The sequence below is a fragment of the Vanessa atalanta genome, chromosome 7 (assembly GCF_905147765.1).
Source record: "Vanessa atalanta chromosome 7, ilVanAtal1.2, whole genome shotgun sequence".
NCBI lineage: Eukaryota > Metazoa > Arthropoda > Insecta > Lepidoptera > Nymphalidae > Vanessa > Vanessa atalanta.
The window spans coordinates 11,134,118-11,159,714 of record NC_061877.1 but is presented as its reverse complement, the minus strand read 5'-3'; the positions used below and the strand labels follow the sequence as shown (position 1 = coordinate 11,159,714).

General features: G+C 32.1%; 1 protein-coding gene across 3 annotated transcripts in view; it reads right to left on the bottom strand.

The window, feature by feature from the left end:
- LOC125065137 (tolloid-like protein 1) overlaps positions 1–25,597 on the bottom strand; it is a 107,656-nt gene that overhangs the window by 35,428 nt on the left and 46,631 nt on the right. For all 3 annotated transcript variants that reach the window (XM_047672595.1, XM_047672594.1, XM_047672593.1), the window contains exon 2: positions 24,557–24,805. In XM_047672595.1, the coding sequence (XP_047528551.1) occupies positions 24,557–24,749 (193 nt within the window). In that variant the 5' untranslated portion in view covers positions 24,750–24,805. The remainder of the gene's footprint in view (positions 1–24,556; positions 24,806–25,597) is intronic.

Below are 25,597 nucleotides of genomic sequence, written 5' to 3'. Positions count from 1 at the left end.
AAATCTAATGCTAAGGTATTCGTTAAAACAAGAGCTTGAATATGAACTGATTATTTCTATCTTCAGATATTAAAGTTTTTATTGAAAAATGTGCAAATCTTGATATTGGAAAAGTGCTTTTCTAGTAAAAATCCTGGCGTTTGTAATTTAACTAAGTACTTAGTTCACTTTAATATTACTTAATACTATAGTTTCGATCCCATTCAAAATATTCTGAATTCGAATAGGCTTTTGTCAAAAGTTTAAATTTATACAATAACGGTCGCTTATCCATCCATCCTGAAGTTAGAAAGTTGCGCCTGAACACTTACCGTTCGTGTCGTATTGTCTTCCCATCAGATTTTGACAATAGAGAGTGCGCTTGTGTTTGCATTACTTGTTGGTAGGACTTGACAACCACACAACGATACTAAGTATTATTACAGCAGACACAAGGTGCCAGCCACTCATCACAAGCTGCCAAGTAATAATACTCAGTATTGTTGTGTTACAGTTTGAAGAGTGAGTGAACTATCATCATTATCAGCACGTAATGTATAGGTTATCAGCGATGTTGATGAAGATGTACCTAGCAATGAGAAAAACATTGATGATGATATCTCATGCCATATATAAAAATAGAGAGATTTATTTTCATTTATTTTCCAATTTAAGCTATATTATAACGAAATTTATAATTGTAACTATAATAATTTAGACGTGATAAAAATTTTTTACTGTATATTTTCGTTTTTATTATAGGTAAGTTATAAGCAATAAATATAATGAAATATATGAATATACCGCTGTTGCTTGTCGGTCGTGTTGCGTCGTTGCGAAATCTTTATGTATGATTTGATCAGAAGGCGCAATGCACACAATTGAATCAGTTAACAACATTTTGTATCACTCGTATCATTCAGAAGCGAAAATTGTTTCGTAAAAAACATAGCATCTAGTAATCTATGCTAATATTATGAATGCGAAAATAACTTCGTCTGTTTGTCTGAGGCTCTTTCATGGCCGAGTCACGTGATGAAATTTGATAAAAAGAAAACTTGAATTAAAAACAACGACATACTTTTTTTTTATACTAAATACCTTATGACAAACCCCTAAATCGCGTACGGCGTTTCGGACGATAACTACTAATAAATAAATAAAAATATAATAAATACATTTCTTTTGTTTTTCTTTTTCATTATTTAAAGCTATACGCTTAATCAGACTTTGTTCTTACAGCCAAAGTCGAAATTGACTATTAAATACGACATTGAAAATATCAAAGTGCTGCGACATTTACTTCAAAGTTATAACGTTAAAAGATACAAGCATGTTAATTTCGTTAAATAATTTAGATGTTGACATTTTAATGGTAACATTTGTAAATTAAAAAAAAAAAAAAACTTTAAATATTTAAAACAAATGTAAGTAAATTATGTTGCTTTTCTCAGTTGGCATATTCAAATGTTAGCTTTAATGTTAGCGATTTTTATAGCTCTTGCCATTGTTATATGTAAATGTACTAATAGAATTAATGTTGCATTTAGTCTTAATATTATTTTTATACTTGGATATACTTGTTGTTCATACGTTGTTGGTGCTCTATTAATAAATACCGCAATGGTTTACGTTCCGTCTAGCGAGTAAAGAGTTGAAGGTTCGATCCTGTCCCCTTTGGCAGTTATCGTTCCTTGCTCTAGTACAAGCTTTAGGCTTAATTGGGGGGATAATTAGGAATTAAAAATAATAATAATATATGTAAATATCTATGCTTATTGATCACTGGTTACTTCACTCACTCGTACATTAGATGGAATTTAAAATACAGACCCAATTTTTTATTTAAAATAACTGTTTATATAAGTTTACTTCTATGGTTAAACTTATCTATACTAATGTTATAAATGTGAAAGTAACTCTGTATGTCGGTCTGTCTGATAATAACACTGAAGCGAATTTGATGAATTTGGTATTAAGCAAAATCGAACCCCTAGGAATGACATAGGCTATTTAATATCTATCACCAGACGAGCAAACACTAAACGAAGCTGCGGGCGACGACTAGTTAATCTGACTGAAGTAGATAACTTGACTGAAATTTCTCTGCTTTATAAAAATCTCCATCTTAAATGCAAACGAAATGAAATGTAAGGAATAAAAGTGGATATGTTTATTCTGACTGTATTTCTTAATAAGTGGCCATATTTCGACAATATTTGGCAATATAGCCGTTCCGTTGAGCCGTAAGAGGGGTAACCTCAGACGAACACAGATTAATGAAAGTATCAGAAATGGCATTGGATTTTATAAAATGAATTCTGTTTCACTTGTATCGTATACATAATACTTGGACGCGACTAGTGTAAAATTTTTGTACTTAACATTTCAAAATTAAAAAAATATTAATACAAAATTGATGGTTTTATTTCTGTTCCTAAGTTTCGGTAGTTCTTTATATCGTATATTTCATTTCTAATATAAAATAAAAGAGAAAGAAACCAGCCTATCTTGGAAAATATTGTTATATTAAAAAAGTACTAGATAATTTATTTTAACATTATTTAACTAGGCCAGTAACCAAAGTATTGCTGCATGGGGAGAGAATATCTACTAAGGAAATAAAAGGACTTTATATTTTACCACCAGCCACCTCTAATATATTATTTAGTCTGTGGTGTAAAGTGTTCCTGGCAGCTTGATATAATATATTAAGGTTATGTCCTTATAACAGATTTTTACGGATATTTTCTGGACCATACCAATTTGGAATGACTAATTCATACAACTTCTGTTGAGTTCTTGTTACGATTATAATTAGTTTTCATAGTTTATATATTTTGGATGTGAATTGTAGATGTGTGAGTGTGAGTTCTAATTTACGTTTATTATAAAACGATATTTGAGTTTATCGCGTTGAGGCAGACAAACAGACAGACGCGGAGGGGGTACGGGTCACTTTGTTTTATAATATTTAGACATATTCATCAACCGTGTAATTTAGCCCGATGTGATGGGCTTCGATGTTTTCATTAAGAGCATTGTCTGCTCTTAGAGCTATTTACTTTATTAAAAAAACTTAGTCCTACACCGGGACGAGGCAGTTGATTCGGGTTAAATCAGAATACCGAAGATCATCGAGATCAATGTCTCTCCTATTTCTGGATAAAGGAGCCTCCGAGAAAATTTCTGCAAAATGCGACCGGAGCTCCACACAAAATTTATATAACAATGATTCTGTCCCTTCGATCTGTGCAAAATACAGCCCGAAGGGGTTTATATAGAAAATAATTCCACATCATCCTGTTCCGCTCGCAGCCCGGTACCTGTTAAACGTGTCCCCTACATAATAAAAAAGGGTAAAAGTGATTACTTTGCTTTTTAAAAATGTAATTAAGGATAAAAGGCGACTAAATGGTTTGTCCCTTGTGTTTATACACTGATTCAGTCACCATTGAAACTGGAACATACCAGATCAAAATATTGCTTGATGATGATTTTTGAATGTTATACCATAACAGCCCATAAAATACGTCAAACTGCCATCAAATACCATGCTGCTACACACGCAAAATTATCTTTTTTTTTTTCAAGAATGTTTTCTTTCAGAAAAATAACGGCTATGTTTTGTTATTTATTTTGACAGTTATTATTTTTATACATTCTACGGCCATATTTTTATTCCTACGCACACATTCTCAAAAGAAGTTTTCTTTGGTACCTTAAATCGATAACATGGGATATTCACGTGATTAATCATTCCCGCCATTTTTCTCGCAAAGAAAGTCTTCTCAGAGTTTAGTATAGGCTATATAGTACATAAAAAAGACTATCATTTAATTCGAAATATATAACACCATTTACGACAACTTCTCCAACTTAAATTACTCGAGGCTTATTGAAAATGTAGAAACTCCACGCTTTAAAATTACTTAACACAGTTATGAAGCATACCGTAATGTTGTTTGGGAACGAGTCTACCCATAAAGTACTGTTACATTTAATATAATATTATTTCTAAAACGAACTCTAAATCGTTAAACATAGAGTTAATAATTCATTGCTACTTAAGGGGTTGTTTTAGGACATGTCTTGTGGGGTATACGCTGTTAATTGCCAAGAGGAATCTATTTGTATCTTCCATTTTGGGACATAGCCAAGTTGTTAACTGGAAGGATTTATTGCAAATTGATTTGAATTGAATTTGTATAAATGTAAAGAGAATTATGGTTCACGTATTTTTTTTAAAAATAAAATTAAAATGAGATTTTGCGTGACAAATTATGATGACCCGCTCCAATGAAGAATCACATCCTAAACAAGGATTTTGGATTCACAGATTTTAAAAACATGCGACAATTATTTGGTAACGTTTGCGTAAATGAAACTTTATGTTTTCGTCGGGTTTCAGATAAGTTTATAAAACATTTCATACAAGGATTTTATAAAAATTACTCACAATATATAAATTATAATAGGTCCTACTTATGTGCTCCCATTTTATCATTTCAACTACATACATATAATAATGGAATCATATAAAAATATGTATATTATAAAATGAATAAAAGTCTGTCCCAGGAAGTTAAGCTCGTTATTTAGTTGAGCCGCTTTATACTGGTTTAATCTAGCTGAAGCCGGAATTGTGCATTTAAGTATAGGACGTATTTTATTCGAAGCGCCGCCTGAGACTGCCATTTTGGAGCCAACTCCGAAATTATCATCTAACGCCAGCCTTTTAGTCAAAAGGAACAAGTCGAGACTTTCATATCTATCTATACCTTATTTGATATTAAAATATGATGGCTTATATTAATTTGAGTCATTATTGCTTTCAGTTCCTATTGGATTGACATTTGTTGTAGGATTTAAAAGAATAAATTCTTAGTTATATTTCCGCCTTGTTAGTCGGGAATTTGTTGAGCGCATTTTTATGAAAGACTCATTTATTACAATAGTCTGACTCTCTTCCATTTTATATTAAAAAATTCTATCACTGAATTCATTCTAAAACTAAATTCTACGTTATTTATTTTACTTTTGATCTAATTAATTTCTTTTCGTTAATCTTTTTTTTCCAGTTTATTTCCAGTGAGCTTATCAAATAAAATGTAATCATTAATTATTTCATTAATCACATAGGATTTGCACGCACCACGCATTTTGACTTCCTTCATCCTCCTTCCTCTCAGATCTGAAGTTTATAATAAGTTACGTGGACGTGTAAATGGGAACTTGGTGGTAAGTACTCATAGTCATAGGCGCTGTGAGAAACACATCGCCAATGCGAAACCAAACTCTGGAACCAAGATCTTACATCGCTAGTGCCTACAATTACACTGGTTAATTCCTCCTTCGAACTGGAACACAATGACACAAATAATAGATGTGTGGCGATAGGATATGTGGGTGGTGGTACTTACCGACACAACAACCAATCGTAGGCAGATTCTTTAACAACAAGCAAGTATAACTTTTTATTTTTTTATTATTTAAACTTTTTTTATAAAAATAATAAACAAATTCACTAGCAATCGCAAATCAATATGACTTTTTGTATATTCGACATCAATCAAAACAATATTATGTAAATACTTCGTACAATCAGTAAATCTTTTGCAATTCAATTTTTGCGTTCAATGCGAGTTCGTTCGAGTATTTGTATAAAACAACGTTTTTTTTAAATAAATATTCCACGCAATGTAAACAGCGATATTTTAAATAAACTCTAAAATTAATTTACATAATAAATATAAAATAATACGATTACTGCTGGTTGCTTGATGTTTTGTTGAGTATCGTCTGAGTAGGTGCCACCTACTCGACACTTTCTACCATCAAACAGATATACTTTGTATTGTTGTGTTCCGGTTTGAAGTCTGAGATAGTGTAACATTCACAAGGGACATATATTCTATAATTGGCCGTCAGTGTAAGGTTGGTTTTGGCCTGTGTCAGACCAAAGACCGAAGGACAAATAAAAAAAAAACATTATTAGCAATTATTAACATTGTGTGTAAGTTCGCTTTCATGAATGCGTGTCTGTTGTCCTCGTGCACCACTTCTTCGTTATTTTCAGTAGCTAACATTTATTTTTTCATTGTTTTTTTCTGGCTGACCATACTGATATTATGGATTACAGCGAGAACTAACACCTTTTTTGTTTCATTTTTAAAGCTTAGAGCCGTTTAAAAAAGTATTTATTTAAAAATATTATTCATTCTCAAGTGCTTATCATAGGTGAGTCAGTATCATATTTCACCCGAATTATAAAACAAACACGCGAACTAACTCAATAATCACACAAAAAATTTTTTAAAAAAAATATATAATTCAACTGTCAACTTTGGAAAAATGTTTATTTCGGAGAGAAAAAAAAATACTAGTTATTTCAATTACTACGATAAAAATGTTTTGAAAAGATATTCTGTACAAGTATAAAAACATGTTTGTTTGACGGTGACTTTTCAATTTGTCATTCGTTGCCTCAATGACGCGTAAATGAATAAAACGTTCTGTCACAGCCGCCATTTTTCTTTTAGTCGTAATGCGAAAATTATTGATGGTGTAGCTTGTGACTGTTGACAGATAAAAAATATTAGTTTTTTATTCGATTAAGAAGCATCGTTACTCGAATTCCGGTTAGTATGCTTTAAAACACCGGTTGAAAACCGACTAAACGTCAATCAGTTGACACGTGTTAATTAAATAATCTATTTTGTAATAATATTTTATATCATTTTCAGCAGTGTATAAAAATATCACTAGGCAACCTGTAGGTATCGGATGTAATATTAGGTAAATTTCATACCCTTGATGCATTTGAAAACGGCCGGTTAATTTCTTTTGAAACATGTTACCGCCCGCGGCATCGCCTGCGTGCTAGGGAAGGGGGGATGAATGTGATACATATTATTCAGATCCCCATATCCTGATTTTGATTAAGTAACAAACAAATATAAATCAAAACTGTCACATTAAAATATTAGTAAGTTAGTTCGGTATATTTTTCAAGGAGATGATAACGCATTGTACGTAATCATCATAGTCAAAATTAAAAAAACCCAGCGTTAATTGATCTATTGTATCTCGTATAAATAGAGCAGATAGAACAGAGCAATATAGATGGTTATATTTATACACATACATTTTAGGCATAGTGTTGTAACACGTGAGTATTCTATAAGTACTACACAATAGGCTTGTCTGTTCATCCTTATTGAACGTTTCCCATAGATGTATCCATGAATGGAGCACTCCTCTCGATTGATTATAACAGTACAATCATCGACACAAGATTTATATTATTTTATACTTTATCGATATTCAATAATTATATTAAGTTAAGTATAAATAGTAATAGTATACAGGTTAATTATAATTATAGGTACAAAATATATTATAATTTCGACGTATTGAGTGACATCATATTATGCATTTTGCATACATTTTGGCATCGAAGCCTGTAACTATGATAACAGACTATTTTTCCTTACAGTACTTACAGATTATACAGATATTAGTAAAGACTTAATGATTAATATTTAACGAAAAAGTTACCAAAATAAATACTGTCAGAGTAAACAAAATCTATTTTAATCAAAAATGGGAAAATGTAAACTAATCTTAGACATATATTCATTATGACTTGCTAATAGCTCTGATATATTATTCAATACATACAGTTCTTGATTATTTTTTTTAGATATTCATAGCATATCACTACACCACTTAATACAGATACGGGGTTGTACAAACTTTCACTTTCACGCTCCGGGCTGTTAGTTGAAATTATTCGACAGAAAAACCAATATAATTTCATCGTTTCGACCTGCCCGATACATATAGTCAAGATTGGTACATATAACCTTTTCAAATCTGAGATAGAGTAAAGATAAACAAACCTTGAATTTAAATATCATATACAATTTGCCTACTTACTGTTCTCCTATGTTATGCACTGCAAACAGTTCAACAAGACTATAATATAAAGCTACTGAACCATTCTGAGCTACAAGCAATTTTACCACGAATCCAAAGTGAAAACTATACCATATTATAGATCTCAACCAATGACATTACAATTCAATGTTAAGGTAGTTTATTGGTCTTTACTCTTCCGGTGATTGGAATAGACTTTAAGAAGTATTTACGTTCGAATATAATTACCGAGAGGTAGACTGAAAAGCAGGCTTTTACGATGCTAAACTTCTGATCCTTTGTTCGGTAACACAAAAAGAAAAAGTATTATTACTTTAAGGCTAGGCTAGAATAAGAAAAGTTACTATATAACTTAAAGTAAGTCCGATTAAAAATCTCCTTTAATTTAATTCAAGAGTTAATCAACATTATTTTACTAAATTAAACTAATGAAAACAGACAATAATACCAAATGGTTAATATATTAATGATATTCTATTTACGATTGAATAAATACGGAGTCTATTTGTAACATTTCCACATGTGACATTTCCACTCGACTGTACCATATATTTCGATACAGTTCCGATGAATGTTCACACAATGGACGAATGTACAGTCGTGTACGCTCCATGCCTGGACAGCGTTCATATAAAGAGCCGCCTCCTTCCTGTACACTAGTGAGGAGCGAATTCCTATCTATAAACATATAAGTATTTAAATTAAAATAATGATGATGATTATTACTAGCTCTTTTTATTATCAGTACAAAATGCGAGGTATATTTATAAGGTAGCTTGCTACTTCTGTAGGAAGATACTTATTATATACATAGTAACATTATTAATACAATCTACAAGAAATTTAAACTTTTTAATATATTTCTTTAAGTTTAGTTTGGAATTGAAAAAATTGACAAAATAGTCTTAGCGATATGTAAACTTTATGTGAAATCATTTATCAAATAATAACCGCAAATTAAATTTTTTATCGATACATTACTCAACACTATTGATATCATAGTTCGACACCATCATTTACTGTTGAACGTCCTAAGGTTACGTATACAATATCAGTAAATGAGGTGAAGCTTTGCGTGTCCATACACACGGTCGACGTTAAATATATTTACTCTAATATAGCTCTTGTCTCAAGGGAAGAGGATCGGTTGTTCTATGAAAGTCGTTTCAAAGCAGGACTCTTGGGACTGTGTCAACAAAGATCCTTGAAATAGGTGCTTCTATTGCCATCTACATTATAATATTGTTAGATATTTTTTTTGGCAACTACATTGAGAATTGGACGTTAAACGAAAATGTATGTTTGCAACGAGGTCAGTTTTATTATTTATAAATACGTTCGAAGTTTTAATAATGCAATTATATTAAGATGACGTAAATAATTAATTTATGGCATCAGATTTGACAATTACTCCCAAATATAGGTAAGCGTTTGCTTAAATAATTGTTAAAATTCTCAAAACGGAAAGGATCGTATCGAAACTTTGTACTAAAATCATTTATAATAAACAATAATAAAAATATATTTACTATATTGATGAATCTCTATTTATTTTATGTATGATGTCATACATCTGCTAGAACTTTTTTGCCTAATCTGTGATTAGTACCCGGGGTCCCATGATTTGTATCTGAGCAGGACAGCCTTTTCATAAGGCAGTCGTTGTAGTATCTTTTTCTGGTAAATCCATAAATTGTAAAAACAAGTCTGTTTATGCAGATGTTAGTAAATAGCTTTGTATTATCTTGGGTCTTAACCTTCAATCGTTGGATTTTTTAATCGGTTCGACAGAAAAAAACATGCCTTGTGTTACAATATTATTTTTATGAGGAAATATTTTGTTTTTTAATTAGATTATTTATTTCTTATTCCATAAGTTTCCTGATTTGTTGCCTTACATATAAATAATAAAATACCTACATTTACATACATCCGTGTTACAAAATAAAATAATGAATCGCTACTTACAACATATTAGATCTAAAAACTATATTTTAATCAATAATGATGATGTCCTGTATATCGATATCAAAGACCAGTCGATGTAGACCATAATATACAATTGTGTGAATATAGAAGTACTACGTGTATCCTCATTCTCCCATGCCGATGGGACGGCAATCTGACCCAACCGGAGACATATCAGTTGCAGGACCAACGGCCTTATGTGTTTTCTGAAGCAAAAGATACTTCCTAAGCACGTTGTCGTTCATCACTGTCAAGTTCCTAGCTCGGCACCTCGAGTCGGTTTCGATCTCATGATCTCGTTTTCTGTACTCATAATCTAGTCAATAGACCAGCGATGCATATGTCATACGTCTTCCTTTATAATATAGTTTTAGTTTATATTCGCCCGTGATTTTTTGACGTGGACATCCGCGTCATTTCACAATGATTGGTTGAGTTAAGACGTGAAAGCGTGTTAAACAAACAAGCTTACTTCTACATTAATAATATTAAGTTAGTATTAGTTTCATTTAGTCAGTAGTAATCAATTTTAATGACAATCAGCAGGCTGATATGAAAGATGAAATCCTGCAACGCCATCTAGCAGTGAGTCACAATAAAGTGACTCATCTATTATATTCTTCATAAAAAATACAATGTGTCAACTTTCACGACGATCGGTCAAACGGTGTCGAAATATATATGTTTGCACAAAACATACATTTTATATAAAAGATTTATATAAGACAATATTTTCACTGGTATTTAGTTAACGTTATGTTATTTGATTTAGTCTCAATCAATGAGCAAACCATCTGTTGAAAGTTGGGCTTACTGAGCACCTACAAATCTAAAAAAAACTCTATAATATTATAATATATTTAATGGGATTGAAAATAAATGCATATTTATGGTTAGAGTACATTTAGAACCATATCAAACTAATCATCGAAATAATGATAGGAATATTTTTAAACGAATATCTAAGATCGGTTTCCACTGAGATCGATATTTTTAAAGGTCATACAAATTTCTGTTCCGATGTTATTTGTTTGGTATATACGACTTTGTAGACTCTCTTTTACACGGGAGTAACAGGCGCGAAGGAACTGGTAATCGTTACCGAGATCGGACGATTATATTCTCAAAAATCCGTAACAAAACTGTGATCTATATCATCATCATCATCATCCTCCTGCCCTTATCCCAATTTTACTTGGGGTCGGCGCAGCATGTCTTCTTCTTCCATACTTCTCTGTCAGACGTCATCTCACAAGTAACATTCTTTCTAACCATATCGTCTTTCACACAATCCATCCATCGTTTCTTGGGTCGTCCCCTACCTCTATATCCATCCACATCCATACTCAAAACCTTTCTCACAACATGGTCCTCATTCCTCCGCATAACATGCCCATACCAAGACAGCCGGTTTCCAGATAGCTTCTCGGTTACCGGTGCCACTTTCAAACTTCCTCTTATGTACTCATTCCTTACTCTATCCATTCGCGTAACACCACACATTGCTCTCAGCATTCTCATCTCCGCCACATGCAATTGTCTTTCAGTCATCCCTTTTATAGCCCAACACTCTGATCCATATAAAACTGTGATCTATATCTGGATAATAATTTAGACAAAGTCTTTGTTATACAAAATTTTATTGTATAACAATTTTTTTTTGTGTATATATATTTTATATTCTAATTCTAGCCTCTTCGAAAACATCGGAATATCGGTGTGTTATTTATTTATAAACAGTAGATTCAAAGTGTTTCAAAGGCGTTTTTAAAACTGCTATTTGGCTTTGCACCGATTTACAAATTGTTAACTGTGCAAACAGTTAAGTATCAGTGATGAAGTTTGAATAAATCTTTCGTAGTGTGTACCGTTTGTTTCGTGCGCGTGTTAGTGTGTGTGTGTGTGTGTGTGTGTGAGAGAGAGAGAGTGTGTGTGTGTGTATGTGTGTGTGTGTGTGTGTGTGTGTGTGTGTGTGTGTGTGTTTGTGTGTGTATGTGTGTGTGTGTGAGTGTGTGTGTGTGTGTGTGTGTGTGTGTATGTGTGTGTGTGTGTGTGTGTGAAAAAAAAAGAAAATGCCACTCACTGATTAATCACGAAATCTCAGAAACTATAAAACCTACAAACTAGAAATTTGCCAGGTAGGTTCCTTATAGGATGTAGGCATGTCAGATTTTACGAAACTCCACCCCCAAGGGAGTAAAACGGAGGTTGGAAGTTTGTGTTTTATAAATTTCGCGCGGGTAAAGCCGCAGGTTCATCTAGTTATATTATGCAAGTTTATAGCATTGATCCACAGGATCTATATGTATTTAAATATCTTCAGTGGTTGTCTGGAAGTGACGGCTAATTAGCTATGACAACGCCCTTCGAACAACACAACTATTTATTACTCCTAAGCTATTATCTATAGTTCATTACAATGGCTGTTGTTGTAGACATTTGAAAACTAGTGGGGCTCCCGCGAAACTTCGCGTTTATATCAAAGATTTTTTAGAAATTTTCGATTTAATTTCATTCAAAACAGCAAATCATTCATCTATATTTGGCGCCAAAATTATGAAATTATTTAAATGTTTCTTTTTATTTCACAAATGTCAACTCACAAATGTCAGAAAACAAAATTTACTTTAATTTTGTTTACCTTTTTCATTTTTTTTCTTATACAGCCGTAATAACCGGCCAGTAACTCTTTCCCGCTCTCTAAAATTAATTCTTTGATATATTGTAACAATTTAGTAAATTGCAATCAAGGATCCTCTTTAATTTTCTGCACATCTACGGCTGGAGCTCTTTAAAATGAGACCATGACCGATTTTGTATCGTCCCATAATCACTCACAAAAATCGGCTTACGTTATAAATGTATTAGATATTTTATTAACCGCTTCGCTAGGTGTAAAGAAGAAGCGAAGTATTTTTTTTAATATGCAACATCTGTAACCTACTTCGCTGCAAAATATATTTTTGCAGCGAATATTGTTTTTTTAGTAAATGTTAAGTGTAAATTATTGTTTAGCTGAGATAAGTGTTATAATTTGTTTATTAAATACGGCTTGGCCTTTTATTCAAATGAGGTTCAATGATAATGGCTTTAGGGCTTTGGGGAGACCCGTCAGCGTCGGTACCATCCACCGAGTAAGTCAGCCAGTGTAATTACAGGCTCAAGGCTAATGACAGGATCATAGTATCAGCGCAGTGATGGTTTAAAGAATCGCTTGTATTTTATTACAGTCAGAATGTATATGGCGGTGGTGACCTTTTGCCAGTTGTCTCAACTGCCCCTGTATTGTAAAAAGGCCACTCGATGGTAGGTTGTTTCCGTCGCCCATAGACATTGGAGAGGTAAGGATAATTCCTTACATTGGCAATGTACCATCGACTTTGAGAATAAGATCTTATGTCCCTTGTGCCAATAAGTATGTAATGCTTGGTGGTAAAATATATGTTAACACGCGGCACTACCACCAATTAAATCTCTTTTCCTGCTACAAAACAAGTTATGTTATTTACAAAAGGTTATCCTTACAACGTTTCATTTTAAAATTCACCCAATAACAGAACACTCTTTGTCACCAAACTTTTTCCCACATATCTCTGTGTCAAAGGTTTGTTGCCGTTAAATTACAGGTTGATGCAAATACCCTTTGATGTGAAGCGTAGTTGGTAAACCTAAGCACACAAATTCGCTTTGAGGTGCGAATGAGAATATATAAACTTGTATAATCTTCGTAAATCTTATTTTGCGTGTAGTTCTCGTGGTTTAATAGTCAAGTGAGGGTTGCGGTATATTAAAGTGAACTGTAATTGTAGTGTCGTGTAATTTTTGATGGATATAGATTTTTTTAAATAAAATTATTTTCTATTGATATTAAAAAAATAAAAGATATTTCGATATTATCTACGAATGTCTTGTTCACGAGCTCCACCTTAGTTCACCTAGTTAAATTATTCTGTATATATTTATATTTATTAAAACACAATGAAAGGACTGTGTGTATGTGTGTGTGTGTCTGTGTGTTCTGTGGGAATTATGTTTTTGCAACTGTAACTATCTTATTCTAAATATACTAATTTCCCAATTATTTGTATTTCAGTTAAGATTATTAAGCAATTGCTATGGGATCGTACAATAAATATTACTGGTAATATTACATCTCTGAAGTTCTAAAGTTTTGTTGTCAAAAGCGAGATGCTGGATACAATACTGTGTGTTTTGGGCCCCGTGTCGTGTATTTATCTAGCTAGGGAAATATTTGTCTCTGGAACGAGTCTCGGTCTTATATGACCTTTAAATTCGTATAATATAAAATAGGACGCAGTCTAAGATTGCATCAATATCGTTGTTAGTTTTTAGCATATTTGACAATTGTGCACGTAATTTTGTAGAGTTTCATTTACTATAAATGCAATAAAAATCATTATATAAAGAATAAATACAAAATAAATTTTAAGTAAGTATACTTAAGGTAATAAATTAAAAATAATATTTTAAATTTCGTTTAAGATATAAGTATCAGATCTAAAAATTTGTTTCACATTGAAGATGTATTAAATAATATTTTGATTTGATTGATTTTTCGCTAAATTAAAAAAAAAAACATTTTTACTTTTTTTTCTTATTTGGATCAAAGGAGCTATAAGGATAATATCTAAAATTATTTTTCAATGCCTTATGTTTCTTGACGACAAAGAACCCTGAAATATTTTTAGGGTTCATTGAGTGATTAAAACTTTTAACTTTAATACTTCGAATCTTGAGAAACGTCTACGGTAATAAAGTAAGCAAAATATATATAAAATTTTCTTTAAATTGTTTGCGTAAATACAATTTACTGATTACTTTTAAAGCCTTTCTAGTGATTAAATTATTTGTACGTTTTTTAAACATCAACGGAAATAATATTTGAGTAGGCCGTTGATTTACCTACATAATGTAATATTCTGGCGTATTATATGTACCAATTGAAATCGTTGAGGTCCAGTGGTGTAATATATACCGAATTTATTTCTTAAGAGGAGCGGTCCAGCGGTCTTTTCCCAGCGGCGGGATTTTTACGAGCTGTTACGATTTTTTTATTAAATTACTTCTATAAACTGTAATTCTTTTTGATATATTACTAGAAATGCTTATTTATAACGAATAATCTCTATTCATATATATATATATATATATATATATATATATTCAAATAAGCTTGTGTTTGCAACGGGTACGATAAAAGCCTATGTCAATTTCTTCTAGTACTCTCTCATTGCCTTTCAGCCTTTTAACAGTTGAGCTAATTTAAGATAAATTCAATTATTTATTTCTTAATAAAGCTAAAAGTTATGCGGGGTTTTACTGTTGACGTTAATAATGCTTTAACCAAGGAAGATTAAATTAATCTTAAAGAGAATGATTCTTGGCATCTCTTCGTGTTTATGCAATGTTTGTCACTGTTTCTATCAAAATAATTACTATCGTCGTTGTAAATATATTGCGATGACACTTTGTGTATTTTAATATTGAAAATATTCTAAAGGAGTGGATAGACCTCTTCGAGTGGAGAATAAATATAGTTTATATGTGAAGCGGTTTGCGAATATACCATAAGAGGTGATTCTTTGAACGATGGTAAACGTCGCTTATTTCTTTTTATTAACAACGTGTAGTTGCCCGCCTGATTTTATTGTAGAAACGAATGAAATTCAAAATTATATTCAGCTGCCTCTCGTTTGAAATCATAAACGAATACAAAATTGATAAATAAAATTTTACGATTTGCTCAAATAAACTTTGTAAAATACACCTATTATATATATTTTAATGGTTTAAAATAAGTAGTTTTGATTATGTTTAAAAATATTGTTTATGTCATAAATTATATTAATTCCTTTAGTTTTTTTTATAATTTACATTATGATTATCCCATTGTTATATTATTTTATGTAACTGCACTGGCTTGGTAATAATTCAAATCGGAATACAGCTATAATAATAGTAATGCTTAGTGGTGGGATAAATAACGATTGGGGGTTACCACCCAGCCGAGCCTGCACAAAGAACCTATTATTTAAGCAATTTAGTTATAACATCGTACGCAAAAAATATGAAAGCAAGTTATAATAATAATAAATACGAACACTCCCAAAAGATAGCAGTTCCTAAAATTATTTTATATTCGAAACTACATCAGTCGAAAACGTAATAAACTCGGCAACGTAGCAAATGTAATCACATAGCCCATCACACGCTCATTCCACGAATGACACGCGTAGGGCTCTCACACGTCATCCTTTATTAGTAGTGGGCGCGCTACAGCCTTCAGAGCTTTTTCAAATGTCAGCTGTCTACATACTGGCTGGGAGAAATGTCGACGTGTGAAAAATATTATTTTTATTTGCGTCGCTCGTAGTTCGTCAGTTTTGAATAGAGAACGTATATTGCAAATTTTTATTGGTCGGTTATAAAATATTCACATACGTGTTGTAAGCCGATTGGTTGTCATTTTTTTGAACATAATTAATTCTACTACCTACAGTAGAATTGAAGTCAGTACTTGGTACCAAAAGTACAGTAATGTTCTATTTATTATACGATACCGGTTCATTTTTATTTGGTTGTGGTTCAGTATAATTTTTACATTAAATGATACGTTATTGTTTTCGGACGTCTGATTCGGACAATACAGAATGTATGGAATCCGTACGCACTATCCATTGGCAATCACATTGGTTTCGGAAAACTAATAATGAATGACTTTATCGCAAATTTGTATTTTATAATATGAGATTATTAGTGTGTGTATTATGTTATAGTACCGAAAATTGGCTAAATTAGAATTGCATATAATTATTTCTAAATATAATTGTTACCGATAATATATCCATCAGCTTTCAATATCAATTTATTGAATAAATAACACATAATTAGATAACGCTTTCGAAATTTTAATTTAATTAAATTGTATATATAAAAATTTGAATACTTTAAGATAATGTTGTATGACATATCTACTTGTATGTATTGTATCAATAATCCCGTGATCTATAAATATTCTTTGAACAAATAGGTTCTCACAAATATATCTATCCAACATAAGAAATAAACATTATATAATGTTTACGAACACATGATAAAAGACAATATTAGATTCCAAAAGAGCGCATAACCAATGTTAAGGAATTCCTTAGAATCATCTTAGCTCTTGTGTATACGACGGGGGCGGCTGCTGCCAAATATTCCTTTATTTAATCAATACTTATACTAAAATTAAGGAATTATACATTTGATTTGCAAACTATACAATATACGCAAAGCTATGTTTACACCGATTATCATGTCGATGTTCTTTTCAACAATGGCTTAATATTTGAAGCAAATGATCACCTGAATTATCGTTGTCATAATATATTACTAGAGCCGAGATGGCCCAGTGGTTAGAACGCGTGCATCTTAACCGATGATTTCGGGTCCAAACTCAGGCAGGCACCACTGAATTTTCATGTGCTTAATTTGTGTTTATAATTCATCTCATGCTCGGCGGTGAAGGAAAACATCGTGAGGAAACCTGCATGTGTCTAATTTCAACGAAATTCTGCCACATGTGTATTCCGCCAATCCGCATTGGAGCAGCGTGGTGGAATATGCTCCAAACCTTCTCCTCAAAGGGAGAGGAGGCCTTTAGCCCAGCAGTGGGAATTAACAGGCTGCTAATGCTAAAAAATATATTACTAGCGGTCCGTTCGGATTTCGTATGGGTGTATTGAATAGAAAGTCATTCCACCCATTTCTGCCTTAAAGGTGATGCTTCCAATTTCTTAAGTGTAAATATTAGTAAGGTTTCAAATTCAGCGTTCTTGATTCGGTTGTTTATCCTTAGCGTTGATAGTCAGTCAGAATATTTTTTTTTTTGAGAGATTAAATAAGATTAATATAAATTTTAAATCGTCATATTAAATTTGTATAATAATTTCAGTTGGACGCGCAGTTTCCACTGGTTTGAAATGTAAATTACACTGAAAAGAACGTACAGGAAACTCCGCAGATGTCGCCTTTTATAATATTTTCAGTACATATATTAATTAAAATAATTTTATATGCATGGAAATGAATATATATATAAGTCCAAGTTTATTTTTAATATATTTGTAATCTTGTTATATATCTATGGCCGAAAATATTTAAGATACGATTCGTTTCCATACGTAGGGTATAGTAGAAGTATATCATTGTAATTTTTTTCATAGAAACGCTGGCATCTTGAAACACTAATAAAATTATTAAAATTTTAATAGACTTTTACAAGCACTTCTGAATCATTCTTCGAGTAATTTTATAAGTATATGTATATATTATAAGAACCGGCAAAATATCCAGTACTTAGATACTGTTTTCCACCGATCTCTTGTCCCTTTCTGCTTTTCTAATAAAGATTATGTTAGTTAATACAACTATCCTTCAGACGCACTTCCCACCCGTCCGTGTGTTACGCGATACGCATTTCACTAAGCAAAAAAATGCTAAGCAGTCATCTCAACGTGTGCAAAAGTAGGGTCGGGTAACGCCATTTTTTAAACGCGCAGTAAACCTGTCCGCAATTTATGTGAAGTGCGCGTACACTTGTGTAATTGAAAAACAGTGTTATGTAAACTTATGTGTCGACGGATTGATAGATTGAAAGTTAAGCATAGACATTTTAATTAGAAATTTTAAAATAATTGAGTTAATTTTTTTTACGAATTACCAATTATTTATATCATTTATTACTGGAAAATAACCTAGAATTTAATATCTGTTCTTTCAAGGTTTCTCAGTGTGATAATAGAGGACCACATTAATCTTAATTTCTTTTATATAATTCTACAATATTGGTATATATTTTACGTCAGATAGCCCATTTATTACATACTATAACATCAGGCTCCGTCACACGGAGGCGGTGCATTTTACGCGTGGCTTCTAAGATGTTTTGTGTGGCTTTAGTTGCATGGGCTCACTGAGCATTCAAACCAGAATACATCAAAACAATTTATTTAACCTATTCCACTCATTAACAGCCTGTAAATTTCCCACTGCTGAGCTAAGGTCTCCTCTCCCTTTGAGGAGAAGGTTTGGAGCATACTCCACCAAGCTGCTCCAATGCGTGTTGGTGGAATAGACATGTGGCAGAATTTCGTTGAAATTACACATGCAGGTTTCCTTACGATGTTTTCCTTCACCGCCGAGCGCGAGATGAATTATAAACACAAATTAAGGACATGAAAATTGAGTGGTGCTTGCGTGGGTTTGAACCCGAAATCATCGATTAAGATGCACGCGTTCTAACAAACATTAGATTCGTATATCATGCGATTTGCTAACAGGTCTGCTGTATTATGCATTACAAAGAGTGACTGATTAATATATCTTTATGTATAATCGTACGCTATTCCATTTAATTACTTGTATCCGTCATTCAAAACAAGATATTTTTTGCGAATTCATGGCAATGAACACAATAGATTATTCAAAATATCGAATGATGTCACAAAAATGAAATGCCAAAGTTCTTTATTACTTCTGTGGTTGGAATAGATTATATATAGAATTTGGATTCCAGGCTTTTCATCCATTCCATTCTGTCTAGTCCCAGACTGCTGTGCACAGAACTCTATCACTACAATATAGCTATTCTGCACTCGCTATGGCATAAAATGGCGTGTTTCAGACTCATGTTTTATAATTCCACACTTTTCCCTGCTTCAGAAAAATAGGTTTATTAATTCAGAAAATAGTCTGAGAAGGCGGCAGGTGTTAATGACGATGTGTCCTATCTATTATCTATAAAGCGGAGCCGCTCTACTTTCATTTACACTTTAAATGTCGTAAATATGAATTAGTAAAGGCTTTTATCAAAAAGCATTACACTTGTTTATGGTAATAGACTTTTTAAATTTATAAGCGTCTGATATTTGGCGGCTTTAATATAAAAATAAATATTACAAATTATAGTACACAAATTATTACACTAAAATAAGAGCAGCTATGGCCCAGTAGAACGTGCGGATAATGACCGAAGTTCACAGGTTTCTATTCGGACAGGCCCAACTGAAATTTGTCATGTGACTCTACCAATTCGCACTGGGGCAGTGTGCTAGAAAAAGCTCTATGTCTTTTCTTTGAAGGAAAATTAGGCATTTATTGTAACGTTTTACCGCTGTGGCACATTAATGGGCATATTTTTTGCATATTGTGTAAAACCTGAACTAATAATTTATATGTAACATTAAAATTAAACGATATTTTGTAAAAACTCGGCTTTAGTAAATCTAAATAAAATTATATATTTTTTCATAAAATATATTCATTTAAATATTAAACATTCGATTATTTTATACGAGAAATAAATCCATTTTAACTCTTGTCGAATAGATAAATAAAAAGTTTTGTATTCTATAATAGCCTACCAATAAGTTATAAGATTCTTTGTATGTATCATTGACATAGTTTTTTAAGACGGTAAACAGACAAATATATATAATATTTTATTTCCTTGTTCCAACGGTGTTTCACTCAAAAGAAGGATTTAAAAATAATTTCATATTAAAAGATAGAATTATTACAAGATTAGATAAAGAAGTAATTACGAAATATTATAGGCGGCGTTCTCTTTAAATAATTTTCCTTAACGAGTTTTCGCGAGGTTCCATCTCGAAATATTTTATTACAAAATGTTTATGGAAATCTCGTTCTACAAATGACAAACATAGAGGGTACGAGAAATATAAGTTATTATTAGGCGAACTGGCAAATGGGCCACCTGATGATAAGTGGTAACCACTGATCATATACAATGTTACTGTAAGAAATGTTATTCATTCCTCATATTACCAATACGTTAGCAACTTGGGCCAACTTGGGCCAACCATTTGTTATAGCCCTTGTGTCTGTAGCTACACTGGCACACTAAACCTTGAAACCGGAACTCAGCAATACTACGTATAGCTGATTGGTGGTAGAATATATGGTGAGTATCTAGACACGCTTGCACAAAGTCCTATCACCAATGTATCATTTATTAATATCGAGTTGTAGCCCCCAGCTCACATTTTAGGAAGTCAAAAAGTAGCCTCCTTCGTTTTGGTTTAAGCTTGCTTTATATCCATCAAATATCGTCCAGTGATTTGGCCGTGGAAGAGCAACAGTCGCACAGACAGTTGGAGTAACATTCGTATTTATAAAATTAGTATATATTATATAATAGCTGATATGGACTACTGGATAAAACAGGTGAACCATAACCGACGATTTCAATATTCATGCTCCATACTTTAGTATAGACTTAACCAATACGATGTGAACGAAATGTTATAATAATCTTAAATTATAATAAGATTGCTAATGTATCATATTGGCCGAAACATTGTTCGCTTCTAGTCCTAGACTAAAAATGGTAAAGCAAATGTTTCAACAAACAAGTGTGTGTCGTACTCGCGAATTGAAGCCTTCATACCACCACAGATTACTGAAAGATTTATGGGTTTTCGGATTTTTTCTTACTTAATTAGTACTTGTGCTACAAGGTATTGCTTCTTATCAAATGATGAGAGAAATACGAACTTAAAAGACCATATTTTTGATTGCGTAGACGTTGGTTCTATTTTTTCACCGCTCCAATAGACCGCACACTTTAGTATTTGGTATTAATTTCAACTTTATACCTATATGCGTTGCTGAGAAAAAGGATCATGATGGACAGTCAGACAGACAGACAACGAAGTGATCTTATAAAGGTTCCTTTTCTCCTTTAGAGGTACGGAACCCTATAAATAAGTCAGCATCTAATTACAAAAATAATGCTCTTAAAGGTGAGCAATAACTCTATTACTACTTTTTATAAATCTGTCTGAAGACTTATAAGCAAATATATCAAATAAATTTTATATGAATACTAGTAGTTACCCATGACTATGCACACTTTGTGACGTAGCCAAAATCTATATTGATATATACTCAGTATGTTTTTATTACACGTTTGAATCGTCCGCTTGAAGAGAAAATTCATTGGTTGCGATGTGACTATAACTTCAAGGACGAATTAAATTGTAACGTTCTCATAAGTAACGTTTGAAAGCGTTTCTGATGCAAAAAGGAATTAATTATCTGTCATGAGTATGAAATTACGCTTGCTTTAATATTTTGAATTCTCATTAAAAAAAAAATCTTGCAGAAATATTTACGGCATTAATTTATATATAAAGTTCATTCACGAGAATATAGTTGTAAAATATTTATACATAGAAATTGATTTAATAACTGACCACAGAAATGATTATTATATATCAAGCAATCAAAAGAAGATTTCGTTCCGGTAATCAAAAAAATTCGCAAACCTTTTCACACTCAGTTCTTTGGTATGAAAGCGGGCATTGTCTAGTTTTACGGGCGGGTTGATGGAGGATAGAGCTATTGACTTTAAAGGCTTATGGAGCGCCGGTTTCAATTTACGGACGAACGTTTGCTGGTGATAAAATTCGAACCTTCATGATGTCAATCATTGTCGACCAGTTCGGACTTTGTTCATCTAAAATTATAATTGGTACAATATTGTTATCAATTTTAATACTTTCTCTTCATATTACGTTTTATTATAAATACATTTTTAACAAATGTAATGTTTATAATTAATAGGCATGAACCTCTATATAATATTATATTGGTGATAGATAACACCGGATAAGATATGGATTCTTTAAATAAACAATTCTTTCTATCGCCATCTTCATCAGAAATGATATTAAAAAGGAACTTAAAAATATAACACTCAATCTATGTTATAAGCCGAATATAATGATATACTTCAATTGTGTCGACAGTACAATATCTGTGGGCGAAATTAAAGTTCAATCGGCTCCGTTTTTGGAGCTGATTACGACATGCAAGATTTTTCCTCAGTCATATTAATGGATAATTTGAGCTTCCAAAAATAAATTTAAGAGAGTCTAAATGAAACGAAGTACCTTCTGAATTTAAATTTAACCGTTAATCTAACATAAATAAACGAGATCAGTAGAAATAAATATGTGACCATTCATGAAGTTTCGTCAGAAGTTGAATGTAGCAGTGCTGTAAATAACCAAGTTTTTTCGAAAAGTTACTTGAGATCGTCGTAAAACCAAAAATATTAAAAACGTCAAATTTATTACCGGTATTTCAGAGATATTATACTAGTCTGTAACTTTTTCCTTGCAATCAGTTTGATGTTGGTAATCAAGCAAGATTGAAGGAAAAAGTCAGAGAATGCGTATCGCGTAGACTTATGACTCCAGTTCTATACTCTCCTGCAGGCTTTTGATGTTAAGAGGGTTTTAATGCCACACGTGTTCATCTTACAAGTGACTTAAGAGAGAAGCTAACTTCTTTTATACCTTTTTAACGTCTTCTAGACGTTTCAGGTAGGTATGAAGAAAAACAGTATCGTCTGTATTTTTTACAAAAACTTCCGAGTAAAATGTTTTCCGCTTAATGTTATAGAGCCTTAGACATAAAAAGATATAATATATTCAGTTTCTTCCTAAATAAATTAAAACAATATTATAAATTTTTTATTATAAAAGTTTGCAAAAATTTAAGCGTACAAAAACACCTTTAAAATATGTAATAAAAAAAGCTTTGGTTACATTAACTTGAAACACATGAATATGTGTGCTAATGTGCTATTTTAAAGCAAATGTGAACAAGAAGAGGACATGTAGCAAATCTTATTAGTACTGAGTACGTTAGTTGGATACGAGAGAAGAGAACACTTGGCCCTATTCGGGTAACTTATATTTGCTTACATAAGTTTAGTAACTTAGCGTACAGCTACTTCAGGGCGGGTAGTCGAATTTAAGAAATATTATCCATATACAAATGCTGTTACGTAGAAATCGCTCATAAAATAAGCGATCGTTTTTTATTTTGTGTAGACGAGAAACTTACTAGATCGTCTGTGGATTTAAAGATATCACAATGCATATGAATGGTTACTTGCATAATTTAATTTCACCATATACAAAACTATCTACATCCAGCACGCTTAGATATAATATTACAAAATATCATAGAAGACACTAAAATGTAAAAAGTAATAAAAAGTGACGTTACCAAAGATATGCCGGAGGAACAGGATGCCGAACAGTTGGGTTCGGGGATTGATCATTTGGAAGACTATGTGGGCGTGCAATGGAGATACTCGCAAAATAAAACGTATTTAATATCATTGTATTTATTGATTCAATAATTGTACACCACAAACATATTAAAGGATTACAATTATTAATCTCGATTAAGAGTAAATGGGTTTGCAAGCAACCATCGCATTCGAGTCGCTTGTCAAAACATAACGGCTCGCGTTGCCATGACACTTACAACTCCATTCGGGGTGACCCGCTCTTAAAAGTAACATTATTGCCAACTACTCAATTCATTAATTATCCAAATCGACAACCAAAGTAACCGCGTCCCGTTAGATATAAATAAATACTTTAGTCTTTTTGTGTATTTTTTTTAAATGAACGAATATTTATGTACGACCCATAATATTACAATTCACTTGTATTACAATATAATTAAAGGGACTCGAATTATCTTAAATTGAATCAACAACTTGCATTTTAAAAGCTTTAAAACAAACGGTAATTGATTTTATTATTAATAAAACACTTACCAGCTTTACAAGGATCCATCCCGAGATCATCAGAGTCTTTGTGTTCGAACTGCGTCGAAAGTAGTTCCTCTATCGTGAATTTATGTGGATCGTCTCTCCCCTGCGCTGACACTTGATAAGACGTTGCACACATGAAAATAGTCAGTACTGTGCGAACCGTCACAGCGGACGCACTGCTAAACCACAACGTCATTTTGATAACTTTTCACTTAACACGACACTATGACATAGTTTTACAATATCGTATACCTGAAACAAAAAAATAACACGTTAATTAAAATAAAACCTTTCTATTTTCAAAAATCTCTACTGTAAACAGTAAAAGAAAGAGGTTTTAGTTCATATTTAAATCGAATCAAATTAAGGCTCAAATGCTAAGTATTGTTTATCTTAAACAAATCGTTTCTTGTTGATGAGATGATTAGCGGATGTTGCGTAATGTGGCAACTTGCGAAGTTTGCGTTTCGACTTTGTTATAAAGTTCCCCGAAACTTGGGTCGGAATAGTTTGTTCAGTAATTTCCAGTTTCAACAGTGACAACCAATTTTGGGTGAAATTAACATTCATCTATTAAGTTATTGTTTAGAAATGGACCAAACTCGTGGAACGTCTTTGAAGATTATTCTTAACATTAAGCCTATTTTTATGACAAATACACATATACTTGTTGATAACAATTATATCGGACAGGACTTTGTGTTCAATTTATCAACCAATTAGTGCTATATTGGCAAAATCTTTATATAAAAAGATATTTAGAAAAACATTCTGTACATACACATGTACATAAAAAATGAGATTATAGTTATATATTTTATCTTAAGCCGAAATACACTAGTACTGTGTTGTATGTGTTTATATTAAAAAATCTGAGCCTGCTCAATTTGAGTTTAATATTTTGCCGAGTGGTCAAATAAATCATAAAGAAATAGAATTTTTGATGTCCGACAGCGAACAGTCCGATAACCACTAAACTTTCATTTTTAAAACGAACGAATAACGATCAAATTCTTCTTTTTAAGGCAAAGGAGTGGGCTACGC